This window comes from Apteryx rowi, unplaced genomic scaffold (genome assembly GCF_003343035.1).
Source record: "Apteryx rowi isolate R43461 unplaced genomic scaffold, aptRow1 scaffold_190, whole genome shotgun sequence".
Taxonomy (NCBI): domain Eukaryota; kingdom Metazoa; phylum Chordata; class Aves; order Apterygiformes; family Apterygidae; genus Apteryx; species Apteryx rowi.
This window is the reverse complement of record NW_020448197.1, coordinates 551,521-567,081: the sequence shown is the minus strand read 5'-3', so window position 1 is coordinate 567,081 and position 15,561 is coordinate 551,521. Positions and strand designations below refer to the sequence as shown.

Genomic DNA, 15,561 nt, shown 5'->3' with positions numbered 1-15,561 from the left:
CTTCCGGGCGACTCCTCCTCTAGTTGCCCTTGGGAGCATTTTTATTCCGGATCTCGGCAAGTTTTCCGGCCAGGAAACCCCACCTGAAGGTGCCTTCCTCCGGCTCGCGCAGGTTGCTGCCCGGGCTGGTGTAGGAGCCGCCGTCGCCCGCGGGGTCTCCGGGCTCCCCGGGGCTCTCGCCCGGCTCTGGCTCCRGCTCGTCCGACGCCGAAGCCCGCTGCCACTTGGTAGCGAAGAGGTCCCAGAAGCTGGGCGCCTTGGCGGGGGGCAGCTCGGCCRGCGAGGCGGCCAGCGGGCTGGGGAGACAGCGAGGGGGCCGTCGGCGCTCGGGGGCCGGGGTCCCGGGGCCGGAGAAGGGCGCTGGGATCCGACTGCCTCCGTCCGCCGGGGGACGGCGGCGGGGACCCCTCTCCTCCCCCTCTCCTCCCCCTCTCCGTCGCCCTGCTCCAACCCCTTGGTCTTTGGCAGGGGACGGAGCCCGCGGGCGACGGGATGGACGCGCAAATCGAGCGATACGGAGCAGCGGGACACGCTGGAGCGTCCCACTGGGACATGGGACCGCGCGGGGCCCCGGAGGAGAGCCGGGACATGGCCCCGGCTGGGGGGGACTGAGCCCGGGGGTCCCCCGGGGCGCCGCGCGGGATCCGACTTACTGGTCGGCGTAGGGCTCCGGGCTGAGCAGCTGGTGTTCGTCCTCGCGGCTGAAGAGGGACGAGAGCGTGTGCCAGCCCTTGGCTCCCACCCCCTGCACCTGCGGACGAGGCACGGCGCCACTCACCCGGCCCGGCAGCCCCTCGCTGCGGCCTCGGGGCGCCCCAACCCCGCGTCCCAGCCCTTGGGGCACCCTGGGGCACCTGGCCTCACCTTGCGCGCCAGCTGGGACACGGGGCTGGATGCCTCCTCCGTCAGCACCGGCGCCTCCGCCGTCTCCATCAGCTCGGGGGGCTCCGCCTGCAACGCAGCCCAAAGTGAGGGATTGGGGGGACGGGGACGGGGACGGGGGGTTGACCCCGCTTTGGGGTCCCCATGGCGCCGGCCCCACCTCCTCGTCCGCCCGCTCGCCGCCCAGTGTCTGCAGCACTTTGGACTTGTAGAGCCTCCAGAAGGCCTGAGTCATGGTGATGGGCTCAGGCGCCGGCCGCTCGCCCAGGTGCCGGGGAGCCCCGCGTGCCTGTCACCGGGGCCRGGCTGCCACCCCGGCGGGGCTGGCGTGGGGGGCGGTGGGGGCACGGCCCCCCCCCCCACACACACACACCGCCCCGGGGATCCGGTGTCTTCATTAAAATTGCAGGAGCCGCCTCAGCTGCACAAAGAGGAACCCGAGCCGGGCCGGGTGCTGGGGAGGGGGCAGAGCGGGGGCGGCTGCTCCGGCCACCCCCAAACCTGCCGTCCCAGCCCCTGGCCCTCCCTGCGCCCCGGGGCCCCTCACCCCGCGGGGTCCCCCGTCTCCCCGGGCCAGTCCCCGGCCCCGCAGCGTTGAGAGCTGGCACGGGGGACCCGCCGCGGCCCCCTCCCCGCCGCGCCGCGGCTCCCCATGTATTATTGATCCCCCGGGGCGGGCGGTAAGGCGATCGCTGGGGGCCGGCGGGCGGACGCGGCCCCTGTGCCCGGGGCTCCGCGGGGGCACTCGATAAGCACCGCGGTGGCTGCGGGACGCCTCGGCCCCGGCTCCGGCAGGGCCCGGCCTGCTGAGCCCGCCCCAGCTCGTCGCAGCAGTGGTTGGAGCAGCGCCGGCCCCGGGGTCACCCCTCGCCTCGAGGCCGGGCCCCGGGGGCAGCGGGGGGGTGACAGCGGGGCCTGTCCCACCCCCATGGCCCCAGACCGTCCCCAGGGCGGTGCCGCACTTCGAGGAGGCCACGATGCCCCGGTGCGGGGCCAAAGCCTGGGGGGAGCCACGGGGTTTTGGGGGGACACGGCCCTCCCGGGGGTCGGCCATGCTGCAGGGCGCAAGCACTGGGCCTGGGGGGACGAGGGGGGCCGGGCAGGGCCGGGGTTTGGGGCCCGGCGGCCCCGGCGCGGCGGCCACGTGGGAGCGCGACGGGCCGCGGGGCGCCGAGTCCCGCGTGGGGCTGGGGCGGGGCGGGGCCTGCGGGAGGGGGCGGGGCMTGACGCCTAGGGGCGGGGCCTGACACCTCCCCTCCCTCCCCGCCGTGCGGCGCGGTTCGATGACGTCATCATCGGGCGCCGCCGCCGCCGCCATGTCGCCGCGGAGCAGCCGCCGCACCGGCGCGCACCGCGCCCGCTCCCTGGGCCGCCAGGGCAAGGCGAAGCGGCGCCGCCGGGACCTGGACGAGATCCACGCGGACCTGCGGCCCGACGTCGCCGCCAGGCTGCTGCAGCAGGAGCCCGACCCCGACCTGCCGGGCTGCGCGCAGTTCTACTGCCTGCACTGCGCGTGCGTCACCGGGCGGGGGGGGATAACGGCCGAAACGGCTAACGGCGGGGGGGGGGGCTGCTCTAGCCCGTGGGTAGTTTGTCCCAGGAGAGGATGGAGGTTGCCCAACCCAGGGCAGGCTGGTAGGGGGGGAGTGTTCTGGCCCCATGGCGGGGGGGGGGGTCCCAGGGTGCCCTGGCTGCTGGGCCTGGGCAGGGGGAGCGGGTCCCTCACACGAGAGATCCTCGGAGGTGCCTGGGCTCGCCTGTTGCTCCCTGTCCCCAGCCCGGCTCCTGCCTTGGGGTCCTCTGACCTTCAGTCTCTCCCTACAGGCGCTACTTTGTGGATCTGACCAGCATGAAGGAGCACTTCAGGTCCAAGGTGCACAAGAAAAGGTAAGGGGGGCCCCTGCCGTGCTGTGAGCCGCCCGTGCGGGTCTTCATTCCACCCCTGGAGCTGGGGCTGCAGCCCCAGGGCTCTGTGCGTCCCCAGCTTTGCCAGGGTGAGGCTGGTGGTGTCAGTTCTGGGCCAGTCAGTGGGGGGGGGTTGGCTTGTTTTAAGGAGGTTCAGTTGAAGATCAGAACTGGCAGAGGTAGTTTCAACAGTCATTTCTGCCTTCTTTTCAGGTTGAAGCAGCTGAGTGAGGAGCCGTACACCCAGGAGGAGGCAGAGAGAGCAGCTGGAATGGGATCCTACATCCCTCCAAAGAAGGTAGAAGTACAGACCCAACCGATCGATGAGGAAATCGAGATGGAGGCATCCAGCTGAGTGCAGTGGACTAAAGGGCCAGGGCTGCCCTATTTGCAGGTGCCTTTGTTACAGTGCTGCAAAAAGGGTATCCTTTTACTGAGCCCTGTGAGGAAAACGAGCTCTATTCCAGCCTCCTAGCAACCAAACCGAACAGTTTTCCTGGCAGCTTTCCTCGCTGAAGCGCTAATGAGGAGAAGGCAGCCAGAGAGACCTTGGATGTCCTCGCTGGGGAGGACACTTGTGTACTGTGTGCCTGACAGCAGGCTGTGCATTCTCCTTCCTGGGGAAGGGACAAGCAGCTTCTTGGTGTAAATGTTAGCTCAACTGTGCACTCATCTCTTTGGTTTTAGAGCAGTTTTTAGATACTTCTCCTTGGGTTAGAGGTTGACACCTGTAAGTCACCCATTAAAGTGTGTTAATCAACAGGCTGGCAGTGTTGAATGCAGTTCTTTGCTAGTGTGATCCAGGCTCTGGCTTGGGGCAGTGCTGAGGAAGCGAGGGCAGCCGCCCTTCTGGATTGAGGGTAATCTCTTGGTCTTAAGCTTTTCCTGAACACTTAAAGTGAAAYATCCCCGAGTGTCTACCAGTTTGTAGCAATGGCCTCATCACAGGTCTCCTGCCCTGACAGGAAAGTAAAGCTCCCTCTGCTTTGCCCCCGGCGAGGGGGATCCCAGCGTGCTGGTAGCAGATGCAGCACACAAGCTGCTTTTGGGGGAGACTGCGTGCTTGAACAAACTGCTCTCCAAGCCCTTGGGTCTATCGCAAGCAGCTCTTTGCGCTTCTGGCCCTGCCTGGTTTGGGCTCACGGGGTGGGTCCTGATCCCTTGTGGGCTTTGAGCAGGGAGAGCTGATGCATTCCCGGTGGGAACACTGCCAGGCTTCCGCCCGCTAAAACGCAGTGCCTGGCGCCAGAGAGCAGTGGTGTGGGGCCGTGCGTACAGTGCGATCCAGTGCCCACCCCGTATCCCCCAGCCTGCCGCTGCTCCCTTCCTGCGCAGGGCTCCCCTGTCCCTGCTAGGGCAGCCCCTCCCTGCTCGGCCTCCCTCTGCTGTGCGGCGCCAGCCTGCCGTGTTGCAACGCCACCGACTGCCGTAAATTCCTGCAGAACAGGTTTAACTGATACAACCGTGGCACTAAGACAACAGGTGAAAGGTTTGTCCCTCCTGCYGAGCCACAGGATGGAGTGCTCAGCTGCGGCAGCAGAAAGGCAGCGAGACAATGCGGCTTTGCTCAGAAGGGAAAGATTTATTCGCGTGCAGACTGACCGCGTTTCTTCCCCCCGGGGTTATCCAGGCAATTAAACCTAGCTCTCTTGTTGGTGTCTAACCCTCTCTGCTAGGGGCAGCTTCTTTCCACGCTGCAGCTCGCTGCGTGGGGTTTGGTGTGCAAGGCGGAGGGGTGGGAAGCTGGTGGTCTCCCATCCTGGTGGGACCTATCTGTCCCTGGGGAGACTGGAAATCCTCCCCCTGCTCCTGCTCTTTATCTCGAGGCCCGTGCAGCAATTCTCAGACGGGAGCCAACCCTGTGTCCCCATTTCCGCCCCCAGCCTCTTGTTCGGAGGCTGATCTTGGTCCCAGCCCTCCCCGCTCTGTTGTTATCTAACAGCGCTTTGCGCTGACCTCCTTTCTGCTGGCCTGGCGTGGGGCTGCTGGCTGAGCCGCYGGGAGGGAGGAGCGGCTGCTCATTGGAGCCGGGCCGGCTGCGGATGCAGCGCGTTCCCCTGCGCCGCCACGCCAGTTCGGGGAGGGACCTGCGTGTGGCTACCAGCGAGGTGCAAGGAGCCGCCTGGGCCCTCTCCTGGGAGCGGGGCGGGGGGAGATGGAGGTGACCGCTGCGCCCAGCCCTCCTTTCCGTGCRTCTCTGCTCACTGAGGCTCGGTTGTCTCATGGTGGCTGGATCCTGGCTTCGCACCAGCCGCTCAGTTTAGGGCTCAACTCTCCATCTCCTGGCAGCTCTAGGGCTCAGAAGTGACCCTGGTTGCCAGCTCGCAGCATTGGTTTGTCTTGTTGGGGGATTGGAGTTGGAATTGRGTTGACTTTTCCATCCTTTGTCCCAGCTCCCAAAAGGGGGACAGATGTGTCCCCTCAGCTCCGGGGCAACAAAAGGCCAAGGCGTGGAGGGGAAGGGCAGGATGCAGCACGGATGAGCCAGGAAGGAGCCATGAGGCGAGAGCGAGTCAGGAGACGCATCCGGCAGCTCCGCTCAGCCAGGGTTTGGCGAGCAGAGCGGGTCCGGCAGCTCCCGTGCCACCGCCTTGGGGCTCGGCTGGAGAGAGCAGGGTGGGATGCGGTGTCGCTGGAGCCGCGGACCGTCCCTGGGCCAGGCAGCACTGCCAGCCCCGGCCGGCCCCGGCCTCACGGCTCCGGGGAGGCTTTGGCGGGGCCGGCCATGCGCCGGGCGCTGTAGTAGGAGAGGCTCAGCCCCGCGGCGGCCAGCAGCAAGGCCAGGTGATTCACCAGCCGATCCCCGGGCTCCGCCGCTCGCCCCCCTGCCAGCTGCATCTGCGGGAGGAGAGGAGAGCRCTGCGAGACCCAGAGCCGCGCTGCTGCCCGAAACCGCCCCGGGGATGGAAATCAGGGGGCCTGGGGGGTGCGCTGGGCGAGCCTGGGGGCCGCGCGAAGGGCCATGTCTCCGGGCCCCGAAAGTCCTGGCAGTGCTCGGAAGAAGCATCGAGGGCTTTGCCTTCGGTGCTGGCACCCAACGCTGCCCCTCGCAGCCAGGCTAGGGCCGGCATCGCTCCTGGCGGCCGGCAGGGCTCGCGGGTGCCGAGGGGTCCCCACAAATGCAGCCCCCCTYGGCTCGACCCTTACCTGGAGCAGCCGAAAATACCCCGGGGTTAAGCGTCTCGGGCGGATGATCATGGCGCTGCGGGAAGGGTGACGGGCAGCTGCGGGAGGAAGAGGAGAGACGCGAGGCAGGAGGAAAGGCCTGCGGCTGGCACGGCTGTGCGCGGAGATCAGCGGGATCGGGGGCCCCCYGGCTCCATCATCCAGGAATGGGGCTGCACCGCGTGGGACCCCCCCCCGAGCCCCTTCCCCAGGCGAACCATGGGGCCCGGCCCTCACCCGCGCCCCAGCTCCGAAATCGCGGCGCGGCCGCCCGGCAGCAGCTGTCAGCAGTGATCAGCGCGCGCTGCTCCCCCAAGCGCACGGGCGGGCGAGGGGGGGGACGGCCCCGCCGAGGCGGCTGCCGGGAGAGCCGAGCTCCTGTGCGAGCCAGGGGGAGGTCTGGGGCTCGGCGGAGCCCGGCTGGGCGCGGGGCGGCCTCTCCGCAGGGCCGCGTGCGTGCGCTGCCCTGTGCCTCAGTTTCCCCACCGGCAAAGGAAGGGGGGAAAGCCTGACCCCTGGGAGCCGGCTGCCTGCTCGGGGGGAAACCGAGGCACGGYGGGCCGGGGGGCGCATTCCCGCAGCTGCCCGTCTCCTGCCTGGCGGCTCGGGCCCGGCGCGGAGGGGAAATAAGTCAGCGGGGCGGCAGGGGAGGAGAGCGGCCCTGGGAACGGGGAAACCGAGGCAGCACGCCCGCCCGTCCCGCCTGAGTCACCGGCACTGGGTGACGAAGCGCCAGCGCCCGGCCCCACGGCGGGGGAAACTGAGGCACGGGGGGGGGGCCCTCGCCTCGGGGGGGTCTCGGTGGGCTGCAACGGGGACGGCGTTGGGCTGGGCTCTGCCCGCTGTGCAGGGTGAGCAGAGCCGGGTGTGTGTGTGGGGGGGGGTACTGGGTGGTACTGGGCGCCACTGGGAGGCAGTGGGGCGTCACCGGGGGCGGGCTCTGCGGCGGAGCGGCGGCCCAGCGCGCCAATCGGGGAGGCCTCACCTGGCGCAGGTGAGCCGGCTGCCGCCTGGGCCCCGCCGCTGTTCCGGGCCGCGGCGGCGATGGAGCCCGTCGGCGCCTGGAGCCCCGCGCAGGCGGCCGCCTGGCTCCGAGGTGAGCGGCCCCCGGCCGGGCCACCCCCGGGTGCCAGCGGGTGACACCGGCGGGGACCCCGGGGGGGGCATGGGGTGGGGGTTGGGGTGGGGGTCAGAGCCGCCCCTCTCGCCCCGGGACGGCGTGAGGTGCCGCTTCCCATCCTCGGAGCGGGGCTGGGGGGGGGGGTTCAACCGCACAGTCATTCCCCCCCCCCCCCCCGAATCCAGCCTGCGAGGCCGGCTGGGGCTGGGGCCGGCCCCAGCGGGCTGAGACCTGGCAGACTCATTCCGTGGCAAGGCGGCGCCCGGCATCCGGCTGCGCCCCGGGTGTGTGTGTGTGGGGGGGGGGATTTACGAGGGCGGCGCGTCTCGGGCAGGGCTGGACGCGGCGGTGCAGGGCTACCCCTTCGAGGCCTGGGGGCTGCCCGGGGCGGCGGTGCTGCGGCTGTCGGCGGGCGCGCTGGAGGCGCTGGGCGTGCGGCGCGTGGGGCACCAGGAGCTGCTGCTGGAGGCCGTGGAGCAGCTGCGAGCGCTGGTGAGTGCCGCCGACCCCCTCTCCCACCCCGGGGCATCCCCGCTTGCCGGGGCCGGATGCGGGGAGCATCATCCGGTGTCACCCGGCGCCTCTTTCCCGTGCCAGGACGAGGAGCTGGCGAGCACCAGCCTGCGGACGCTGACGGAGAAGCTGCGGGCGCTGGCGTGCCGGGCGCAAGCCCTGGCGCTGGGCGAGCGGAGCGCCGGGGCCGCGCTGCGGCCGCCCTCCCTCGACCTGCTGGCCTCCGTCGTGGACCTCGTCGGGGCCGCCAAGGGGCTCTTCTCCTGGCTCAACAGGTTGGGGCCGGGAGGGCGGGCGGCCCTCGGTGCCGGCGCCCGGGGTGCCCATGGGCGCGGGGTGCCCTCCGCCTGCTCCTGATCCGCCTGCCCRTCTCCCTCCCGCGCCCTCCAGGTACCTCTTCTCCACCCTGAACGACTACTCGGCCAGCCGCGACATCGTCTTCCTCTGCGCGGAGCTGGTGGAGGCGCTGCAGGAGGTGAGCGCCGCGGACGGCTGCGCTGCCCCGAGGCCCCGGGGATGGGCACGGCACCGGGCGGGAGCTGGGCTCTCCCCATCCCGAAGCCTCTGCGTGCTGGAGGCAGGTGTGCAAGAGCCGCAGCGCCTGGGGCCATGGGGGACACGGCACGGGGGGGTCGTGGGGCCTGTTATCCCCAGGGAGCGCGGTTTTCCCGTGGGGACCCCGGCTGGGATGGCCCAGGCTGCGCCAGGAAAGTGGCTCCGGCGGGCTCCCATGAGGAGGAGGAGGAGGCGGCACGGCGATCCCCAAACCCACCAGTGTTGGAGCGGGGTCCAGCCACCCRTAGGCACCCCAGGCTGGTCCCTTGSGTGCCRTCCGGAGCCAGCGCTGCCYGCGGYGGCCCTCGCGCTCAGCMCYGCWCCTTGCTCTCCTCCTAGGACTGCCCGGCAGCCAAGAGGGACGGCCGGATCCCGTCGATCGTAAGCGCAGGCGGCGGGCGGCGGCGGGGCTGCCGGCACCTTGGTCCCCCCCGCTCAGCCCCCCTCTGTCGCCCCCAGTGCCAGCACATCGTGGGCATCTGCGAGAGCATCGTGGGCTGCAGTCCCGGGGCGCTGCTGGACCGCACGGCCGTGCTGCAGTGCGTGGGGCTGGCGCCGGCTCTGCCCGCTGCCGCGCTGGTGAGTGTCCCGGCGCCCCCGGCCCCCGGCTGCCCCCGGCGCCCCGCTCACGCCTCCCTTCCCCGTCCCCCTCCGCAGGACCTGGACATCACGTCCACCAGCTCCGGCCTGCACTTCATATCGGGGACCGCCTCGGAGGTGAGTTGGGGGCTGTCTATCACCTCCCCCCCTCCCCGGGCCACCCCGTCCCCCTGCAATGCGGAGTGGGAATGCAATGGGGAATATCGCCTGTCCTGGCTGTGACCTGGCAGGCCGGATCCTGCRCGCCTCTTAGAGTCCCAATCCGGCCCCCTGACCCAGAACAGGCCGGGCAGCTGCGCGCAGCTGAGCCCGTGCAACTCATCTCATGAGTGAGCACGAGCCGGGCTGCAGCGGGAGSCCCGCTCCGYGATTCCTCCAGCCCCTGGGCTCGCTCCTGCCGGCCGCCCGGCATGGCCCAAAAGGTCAGGCCTGCCGGTTAATGTTTAACCCCCACTTTGCAAAGCCCCGCTGATTTACCCCAGCCGTAGCYCGGCCGGCGGCGCGAGCGCCTCGGGCGCTTCCCAGGGGGCAGYCGCCGCGGCGCCCGCTCCCGCCACCTCCCCTCTGCCCCCAGGCGCTGGCCGTRCACGGCCCCCCCATCCTGCCCGGAGACGAGATCGTGCAGGTCAACGAGCAGGTCGTGGTGAGTCCGGCGGCTTCGGGGGGCCGGCAGCATCGTGCAGAGCCGCTGCTGGGATTCGGGGGCGCCGACCTCTTCCCGGCTGCCGGAGGGGGCTGATTTCTGGGCAGGGAAATTTTGCCCGGGGAGCCCCTGCMTCGCCGGGTTTCCTGGGAAGCATCRCTCCTGCCTCGCGCCGTCCCCCTCCCGGAGCGGCTGCTTTGCAGGATGCAGGGATGCGTCCGCGGAGGAGCTGCACGGCRGGAGCCTGGGCGGGGGCCGGGGGCTCCCCGGCGCGGGGCCGGGGCTGAGCGCCGGTGGCCGGTGCCGTTTGCAGGTGGGCTGGACGCCCGCCAACCTGGCAAAGAAGCTGCTGGAGAAGCCGAGCGGGGCCACGCTGGTGCTGAAGAAGATCCCCCTGAGCCTCGCCGGCTCCCCCCGGGCTGCCCGGCAGCCGGTGAGCGATCCCAGCGCCCCCAGGACAGCCCCGGCGCYGGGAGGCGGGCAGGGGTGCTCCGAGCTGGGCAGCTCCCACCTAAAAACGCCGGTGTGTGTGGGGGGGTTGTCTCTGAGCGGGATGCGCTGGCGGGACGCAGGCTGGGACTGACGCGCCGTCCCGCAGGGAGCCTGCTCGGATGCTGCGGATCCCGCCGGCGCCACGAGCAGCGAGCACCCCGGCAGCCCCACGTCGCTGAGCTCCAGGTGAGCCCCGCAACGCCCCGGAGTGCCGCGCTCGCCGCCGGGAAACCCCAGCCTTGCAAAGCCCACGGGTGTTTGGGAGCATCCACTGCCCCTTCCCAGCTCTGCCTGGGTGGAAAACCCGGGCTGGGAGCGATGCAGCGGAGAGTAAGATTTGTGCAAGCATCCCGGGAAGCTGCCAAGAGTCTTAAGGAGGAAAAAAAAAAAAGACTCTGTTTGTAATTAAGTCCCTTGGTAACATTTTAATGGGGGTTGCAGCTATATTTAGAAATGACCCTTCTCCACTCCCGGAATGGAAAGGCTTTCGCAGAGCCGTCGCCTGCCGCTGGCACTTCCGTCCGAGGCAAACGCTCCGAGCCCGGGCTGGAGGCGCTGGACTGTGCCTTGATTTCCTCACTGGGGCAAAAAAGCAGAGGGGCTGGTTTAGCCGGTGCCTCGTCGCTCCTCTGCGCCGCCGCTCTCCCTCCTCCCCTGCTTTTCCGGGGAGGGAGAAACGCCTGTGCCCGAGCAACCTGTGAGCCAGGCCAGCAGYGCGTGACCCAGCGTCGGCACCTCCGCGGCTCCCGCGGCCGCAGGACCGGCCCCGACAGGAGGGGATTTTTACCCCGAGGGATCTCTGTTCCCCGCAGCGCGGCTGCCGACTGGGAATCGGGGCCCGACTCGGCGCCAGACCCTGCCACCGACGAGGAGGACGAGCGAGACTCCAGCCTGCCCGGCGAGGACGTTGGGGACCTCCTGCAGGGACTGCTCGGAGACGGTAGGGAGCAGTGGGAGGGCATCCAGAGAAAAAGCAGTTTCTCCGTCCGGAATACGGATCTGTCCCGCGGAGCAGAGATACGGCAGCTCGGCCACAGCTGGGCCGGGGGAGGCTGGAGCGCTCCGGGCTCGCTCTCCACAGGTGCCTTGGAGGACGCGGTGCYGGGGAGCAGCACGCCGCCACGCAGCCCGCACTCGCTGGGCGCCCTCGCTGCCGCCAGCCCCGCGGAGCTGGGCCCTCCGGCGGCTCCCGGGAGCGGGGCTGGCAGCCAGGGTGCCGAGCCTGGCCAGCTCCCCGGTGAGGTGAGACCTGGGGGTTTCCAGCAAGGCTGGGGGTGGGAACAGGACGGGCATTGTGTCCGGCCCGAGCCGAGAGGCAAAACCCTCGTCGCGGGGGCTCGTTAAGCCGCTGAGCTCGGTGCCGCAGGGTTTGCAGAGCGGCCAGGCGAGGGGGGACCYGCGGGGCGGCGGGCGCAGCTCGGGGCGGGGGGCTCGGCTGCGCCCGGGGCTGCCCCAACGCTGCGCTGCCCCGCGCCTGCCCCATCGCCTCTGACCGCTCGCCTCCGTCTCCCCGCCCAGGGCAGCCCCGAGACGTGCCGCAGGCCTAAAGGTGAGCTCCTCAAATCCCCCCAAACGCCGCGTGGCCCCGGAGCGGAGCAGAAGACTCCCCTGGGGCTCCGGGGCAGCTGCCACCCATTCCTGGAAAGGTGTCACCACTGCCCCTGCCTCCCACAGGAGTGGCGACCAGGCTGAGCCGCCGGCGGGTCTCGTGCCGGGACCTGGGCCGGGTGGACTGCGATGGCTGGCTCCTGAAGAAGAAGGACCACGTGGGCTTCATGGCCCAGAAGTGGAAGCGCTGCTGGTTTGTGCTGAAAGGCCACACGCTCTACTGGTACAACCACCCCAACGTGAGTGGAGCTCGCCGGGCGTCCTCACGCCCGGGGCCGGACCCCGGGTGGCTGGGAGACACGCGTGGGGCCAGCCGGGCTCTGCAAGCTGGAGAGCAGTGGATGGTGGTGGATCTCACTGTGTTTGCCCTGCAGGATGAGAAGGCCGCGGGTCTCATCAACGTGGCCACCTACGATCTGGAGAGCACGCGGGAGCAGAAGAAGAAATAGTGAGTGGGTGTCGGGGCCATCGTCTCGGCCGTCTTGCCACAGACCTTCCCGTGGGCGGGATGCTCTCCGAAGCGTACCCTGCCAGGTGCCACCTGACCGTCCCGGCACAGCACTGGAGGGGTCGCGGCTGCGCCGGTAGGACTGGCCGTGTTGTGGTGCAAGACGTGCATTGCGTTCCTGGCGTTCTCTGAGATGTTGCCAAGGGCAGGCTGTATCCAGAGCATCTCCGACGTCAGGGAAAACGGCAGCCCAAACCTGCAGGCTGGATTGGGAGGGGGAAGGCCGCTGGCATGGGGAGGCTGGAAGGGGGCTTAGGGCTGCCTGTGGTCGTGGGTGACCCCGGAGAAGCAGCAGCGAACACAGCTGCCCCCTCGCCCTTCTTCCAGTGTTTTCCAGCTCTCCCATGAGACGTACAAGCCCTTCATCTTCGCTGCAGAAACGCTGGCTGATTTGAGCATGTGAGTAACGCCCGTGCCGGTCCCGCCACAGACGCAGTCCCGCGGCTGGCAGTGGCTCGGGCCATGGGTGGAGCGTGCTGGCCGTGACCGTCCGTCTGTCTTTTCCCCAGGTGGGTCAGTCACCTGATAACAGCCAAAACGAAGTACACGCTGGCCCACCAGTCGGTCCCGCACAGGGAGGAAGGTAAGCGCAGCCTTTCCCAGGACAGGCCGTGGGGTGGGAGAAGGGGTCGGTTCCCCCCGGGGAGGTGGGGAGTCGTGGGGCTGGGGGGCCCAGGGGGTCACGCGGCAGCGATGCCTCGCGGTTGGGTTCCTGCRTGGAGGCACTAGGAGCTTTGCCCATGAGCTGGGAGAAAAGCGTGGGAACTGCCTCTCCCGGCAAGGAGAGGTTGAGGGGAGGGATGGGGCGGCGATGCTTAACCTGGGAGGGCTGGAGGGGCAGCCTGGCCTCTGCCCCGCTGCGGGGACCAGGCCGGGGTTTCCTGCTCCCCTCCAGTCCCACCGTCCTCCCTCGTTGCCTCCAGACTGCTACAGCGAGACGGAAGCTGAGGACCCGGATGACGACTCTCCTAAGCATGGCTGCGACTCCGTAAGTGGCCCTGTGGGAAAGGGGACATCCTGGAGAGGGGACAGCCTTGTCTCACCTCCTGCCCCGTCTCTCCTCCAGCCAAAGAGGAAGCTGCAAGGTGCCCCGGAGAAAGCCCAGCTCTTCCTGGCCAGCGGCGAACCCAGCAGTGCAGCCAGCAGCCCCCAGGGCAGCCCCCGGCCCCGCTCACCCATGGGTAGGTGCTGGGGGTGCTTGGGGTGATCCATGCCCTGTGCTGGATGGGGCCCCATCCCCATTAACCAAACTCATGGCCATCCTTTTGCGTGTGTGTGTGGTGGTGGGAGAGGTTGATTCAAGTCCTTGCAAGCCTGTTGGGACATATGTCAGGGCATCTTCACCCTCGTTTTGATCTATGGCCCAGTCTCCTCTTTGGGTTTGGGATGCTCGTGGGACAAGGTTGTATGCAGGGCAACCCTGCGGGTGTTTGGGGCTGTCCCCATGCTGTGGTGCCCCCCTCTCGCCGCCTAGACTCCTCTGGGGAGGACCTYGAGAGCCTGATGCAGTGCCTGAAGCAGGGGGGGGTGTCCCTCATCGGGAGGCAGCGGTTCCTGACGGAGGAGCAGTACCGCAAATCCTTCATCAAGCGCAACAAGAACCCCCTCATCAACGAGAAGGTGCACCTGGTGCGGGCCCTGCAGAGCACGCTCAAGGTGGGAGCCCCCGGTCCTCCCCAGCCCCTGCCCTGGACCACGCTCGGTGTCCCTAAAACGCTCCTTTCCTCTCTGCAGGCAAAGCTCACAGAGCTGCAGGTCCTGGAGCAGCTGCTCAGCGATGCCACGCTCACCTCGGAGAAGTTCACGAGCTGGAAGGAAGAGCACCAGGACCTGTACCAGGAGCTGCGGGAGTGGTGGGTGCGTCAGCAGGACCAGGACCTCGATGTGGGGCTCAGCGCCGAGCCCAGCCCAATGCAAGAAGCGGCCAAACCATGACACCCCACCAAGAGCCGCTGGTCCCTCCCTGCTGGACCTCTCCAGCACACATCTATCCCATTAGAAAACACGGTGCTGCAGGAGCAAAGACGATGCTCTTCCTGTCCCGGCTGGTCCCACAGCACAGGGTGGGTGCATGGTGGGGGATTTACATAATTTTTGAAGGCAGAGACCTGAGCATGGACTTCTTGTATGAGAAGTGGCTTCTGCTACCTCTCCACTCATTGAAACAGGACATTGCTGTGACAGCACAGAGTCTTGCTTTCTTCAAGGATGCTTTGCCTTGGCTCCACATTGGCAACGAGGGCCTTTTCCTGGAGGAACGTGGCCCTCGTGCCCCCGACTCGCGTGCCAGCATGGTGCCTGCAGCTGGCCAGGCCTGGGTCCCTTCTGCTGTAAATAAAACTGCTTTGACGAGGGCCGATTGTGTCTTGTTCTCTATGAAACGTCCCTGCAGTGACAGCTAGCCCCTACCGGTGCCATGTGCCACCTTCCTCCTCTGCCCTCCTGGYCCTGTGGCATCCTTCCATCCTCCACGTCCCGCTCTGCTCGCCCACGGGGTGCCCAGGCGGAAGGGGTCGGCCGGCGGGGTCTGCGGGCCGGCCAGTTCCTCCAGCACCCGGTGAGACGCGTAGGAGGTGGCGCCCTGGTGCAGGGCGGCCGCCGCCAGGCCAGGCCAGGCCAGGCCGGGGCGGTGGAGCCCACCAGAGCCCCCAGGAGCAGCGAGCTCACGGCGGCTGCCCGCAGGGGCCAGAGACGGGCCGGCTCCTCGGGCAGGGCGCGACAGGCCGCCCCGGGCCGGCGCCTCCACGCAGCTCTCGCAGAGGCCCTCGCTGAAGGCGGCGTCGCGGGGCAGCCAGGCCCCTGGGGCAGCTCCCGCCACCGCGGGGCGGCCGTGGCCGCCAGCAGCAGCACCCAGCCCACGGGGGCCAGCRCCAGGGTCCCCATCGCCACCACCGCCTCTCCAAGCGAGGCGCGGGGAAGGCGACCCCACGGCGTGATGGCGGCCGGCCCCGTCCGCAGCCAGGCGTGACGAGGGGCCGCCGAGGGCCCCGGTGGGCTGAGGCGTGAGGGAGGGTGGCTGCCCTGGCACGGCAGGCTGGGGCAGGGGGAGCGTGTGAGGTACCGTGTGGTGCAACATGTGGGAAAACGTGTGAGGAACCGTGGGGGGCCGGGGCAGAGCTCCGCGACCTCCACCTTCCTCGGGCGGCGCCGGGGGCGGTACTGCGCAAGCGCGCGGGGGGGGGGGGGGCAGCCAGGGAGGGGGCGCGGCCAATATCGCGGAGGGCGTGGTCGAAGGTAGTGGGGCGTGGCTTAGCAAGGGGGAACGCTGCCCGCGCCTCTCTTTCAGGCACGCTCCCTCCCTGCGCGCCCTACGGGTGGCGGCTGCGGACAGTTTTCCTCTCCCAGCAGCCGTCGCTGCCCCCGCGAAGCTCTGGGGCGGGGATGGGCATTGCCGGCGAGCCAATGAGGGAGGGCGGTGGGAGGGGCCGGCGCGCCCGATAGGCTGCGGGCGAGGGAAGGGAGCGTGGCGCCTCCCCTTCCCCCTTCACCCCCGCCCCGCGCGGCTGTAACGGTCGCGGCGCGCGGGGGCAGCGCGGGCGCCGCGGCGGAGCCAGGTGAGGGGGTCGGGCC

The 15,561-nt window shown here is 69.4% G+C and overlaps 4 protein-coding genes across 5 annotated transcripts in view; 3 read left to right on the top strand and 1 right to left on the bottom strand.

The window, feature by feature from the left end:
- Window positions 1-19: 19 nt before the first annotated feature.
- Window positions 20-1,120, bottom strand: CUNH1orf232 (chromosome unknown C1orf232 homolog). Its single transcript, XM_026062424.1, has 4 exons — window positions 1,043-1,120; window positions 865-951; window positions 654-751; window positions 20-296 (listed from the first exon to the last, which is right to left on the bottom strand). The coding sequence occupies exons 1-4, from the start codon at window positions 1,115-1,117 to the stop codon at window positions 20-22; spliced, it is 537 nt and encodes a 178-aa protein (XP_025918209.1). The 5' UTR covers window positions 1,118-1,120.
- Window positions 1,121-2,198: 1,078 nt separating this feature from the next.
- On the top strand, window positions 2,199-3,550 carry ZNF593 (zinc finger protein 593). The gene is made up of 3 exons (XM_026062546.1): window positions 2,199-2,395; window positions 2,707-2,769; window positions 3,001-3,550. Exons 1-3 carry the CDS (start codon window positions 2,199-2,201, stop codon window positions 3,140-3,142), a joined length of 402 nt encoding a protein of 133 aa, XP_025918331.1. The 3' UTR covers window positions 3,143-3,550.
- A 3,446-nt stretch (window positions 3,551-6,996) lies between these two features.
- On the top strand, window positions 6,997-14,345 carry CNKSR1 (connector enhancer of kinase suppressor of Ras 1). Its single transcript, XM_026062528.1, has 21 exons — window positions 6,997-7,048; window positions 7,086-7,088; window positions 7,407-7,564; window positions 7,670-7,860; window positions 7,976-8,060; window positions 8,480-8,521; window positions 8,600-8,857; window positions 9,315-9,383; window positions 9,697-9,816; window positions 9,982-10,061; window positions 10,688-10,795; window positions 10,934-11,117; window positions 11,394-11,424; window positions 11,550-11,722; window positions 11,858-11,931; window positions 12,319-12,390; window positions 12,501-12,574; window positions 12,915-12,979; window positions 13,058-13,172; window positions 13,466-13,647; window positions 13,726-14,345. The coding sequence occupies exons 1-21, from the start codon at window positions 6,997-6,999 to the stop codon at window positions 13,924-13,926; spliced, it is 2,337 nt and encodes a 778-aa protein (XP_025918313.1). The 3' UTR covers window positions 13,927-14,345.
- A 1,144-nt stretch (window positions 14,346-15,489) lies between these two features.
- Window positions 15,490-15,561, top strand: part of CEP85 (centrosomal protein 85) — a 13,950-nt gene continuing 13,878 nt past the window's right edge. The window contains exon 1 of one of the 2 annotated variants that reach the window (XM_026062585.1): window positions 15,490-15,545. The gene's annotated coding sequence lies outside the window, so the exon portion shown is untranslated. The remainder of the gene's footprint in view (window positions 15,546-15,561) is intronic. The other variant, XM_026062586.1, reaches the window with a different exon arrangement.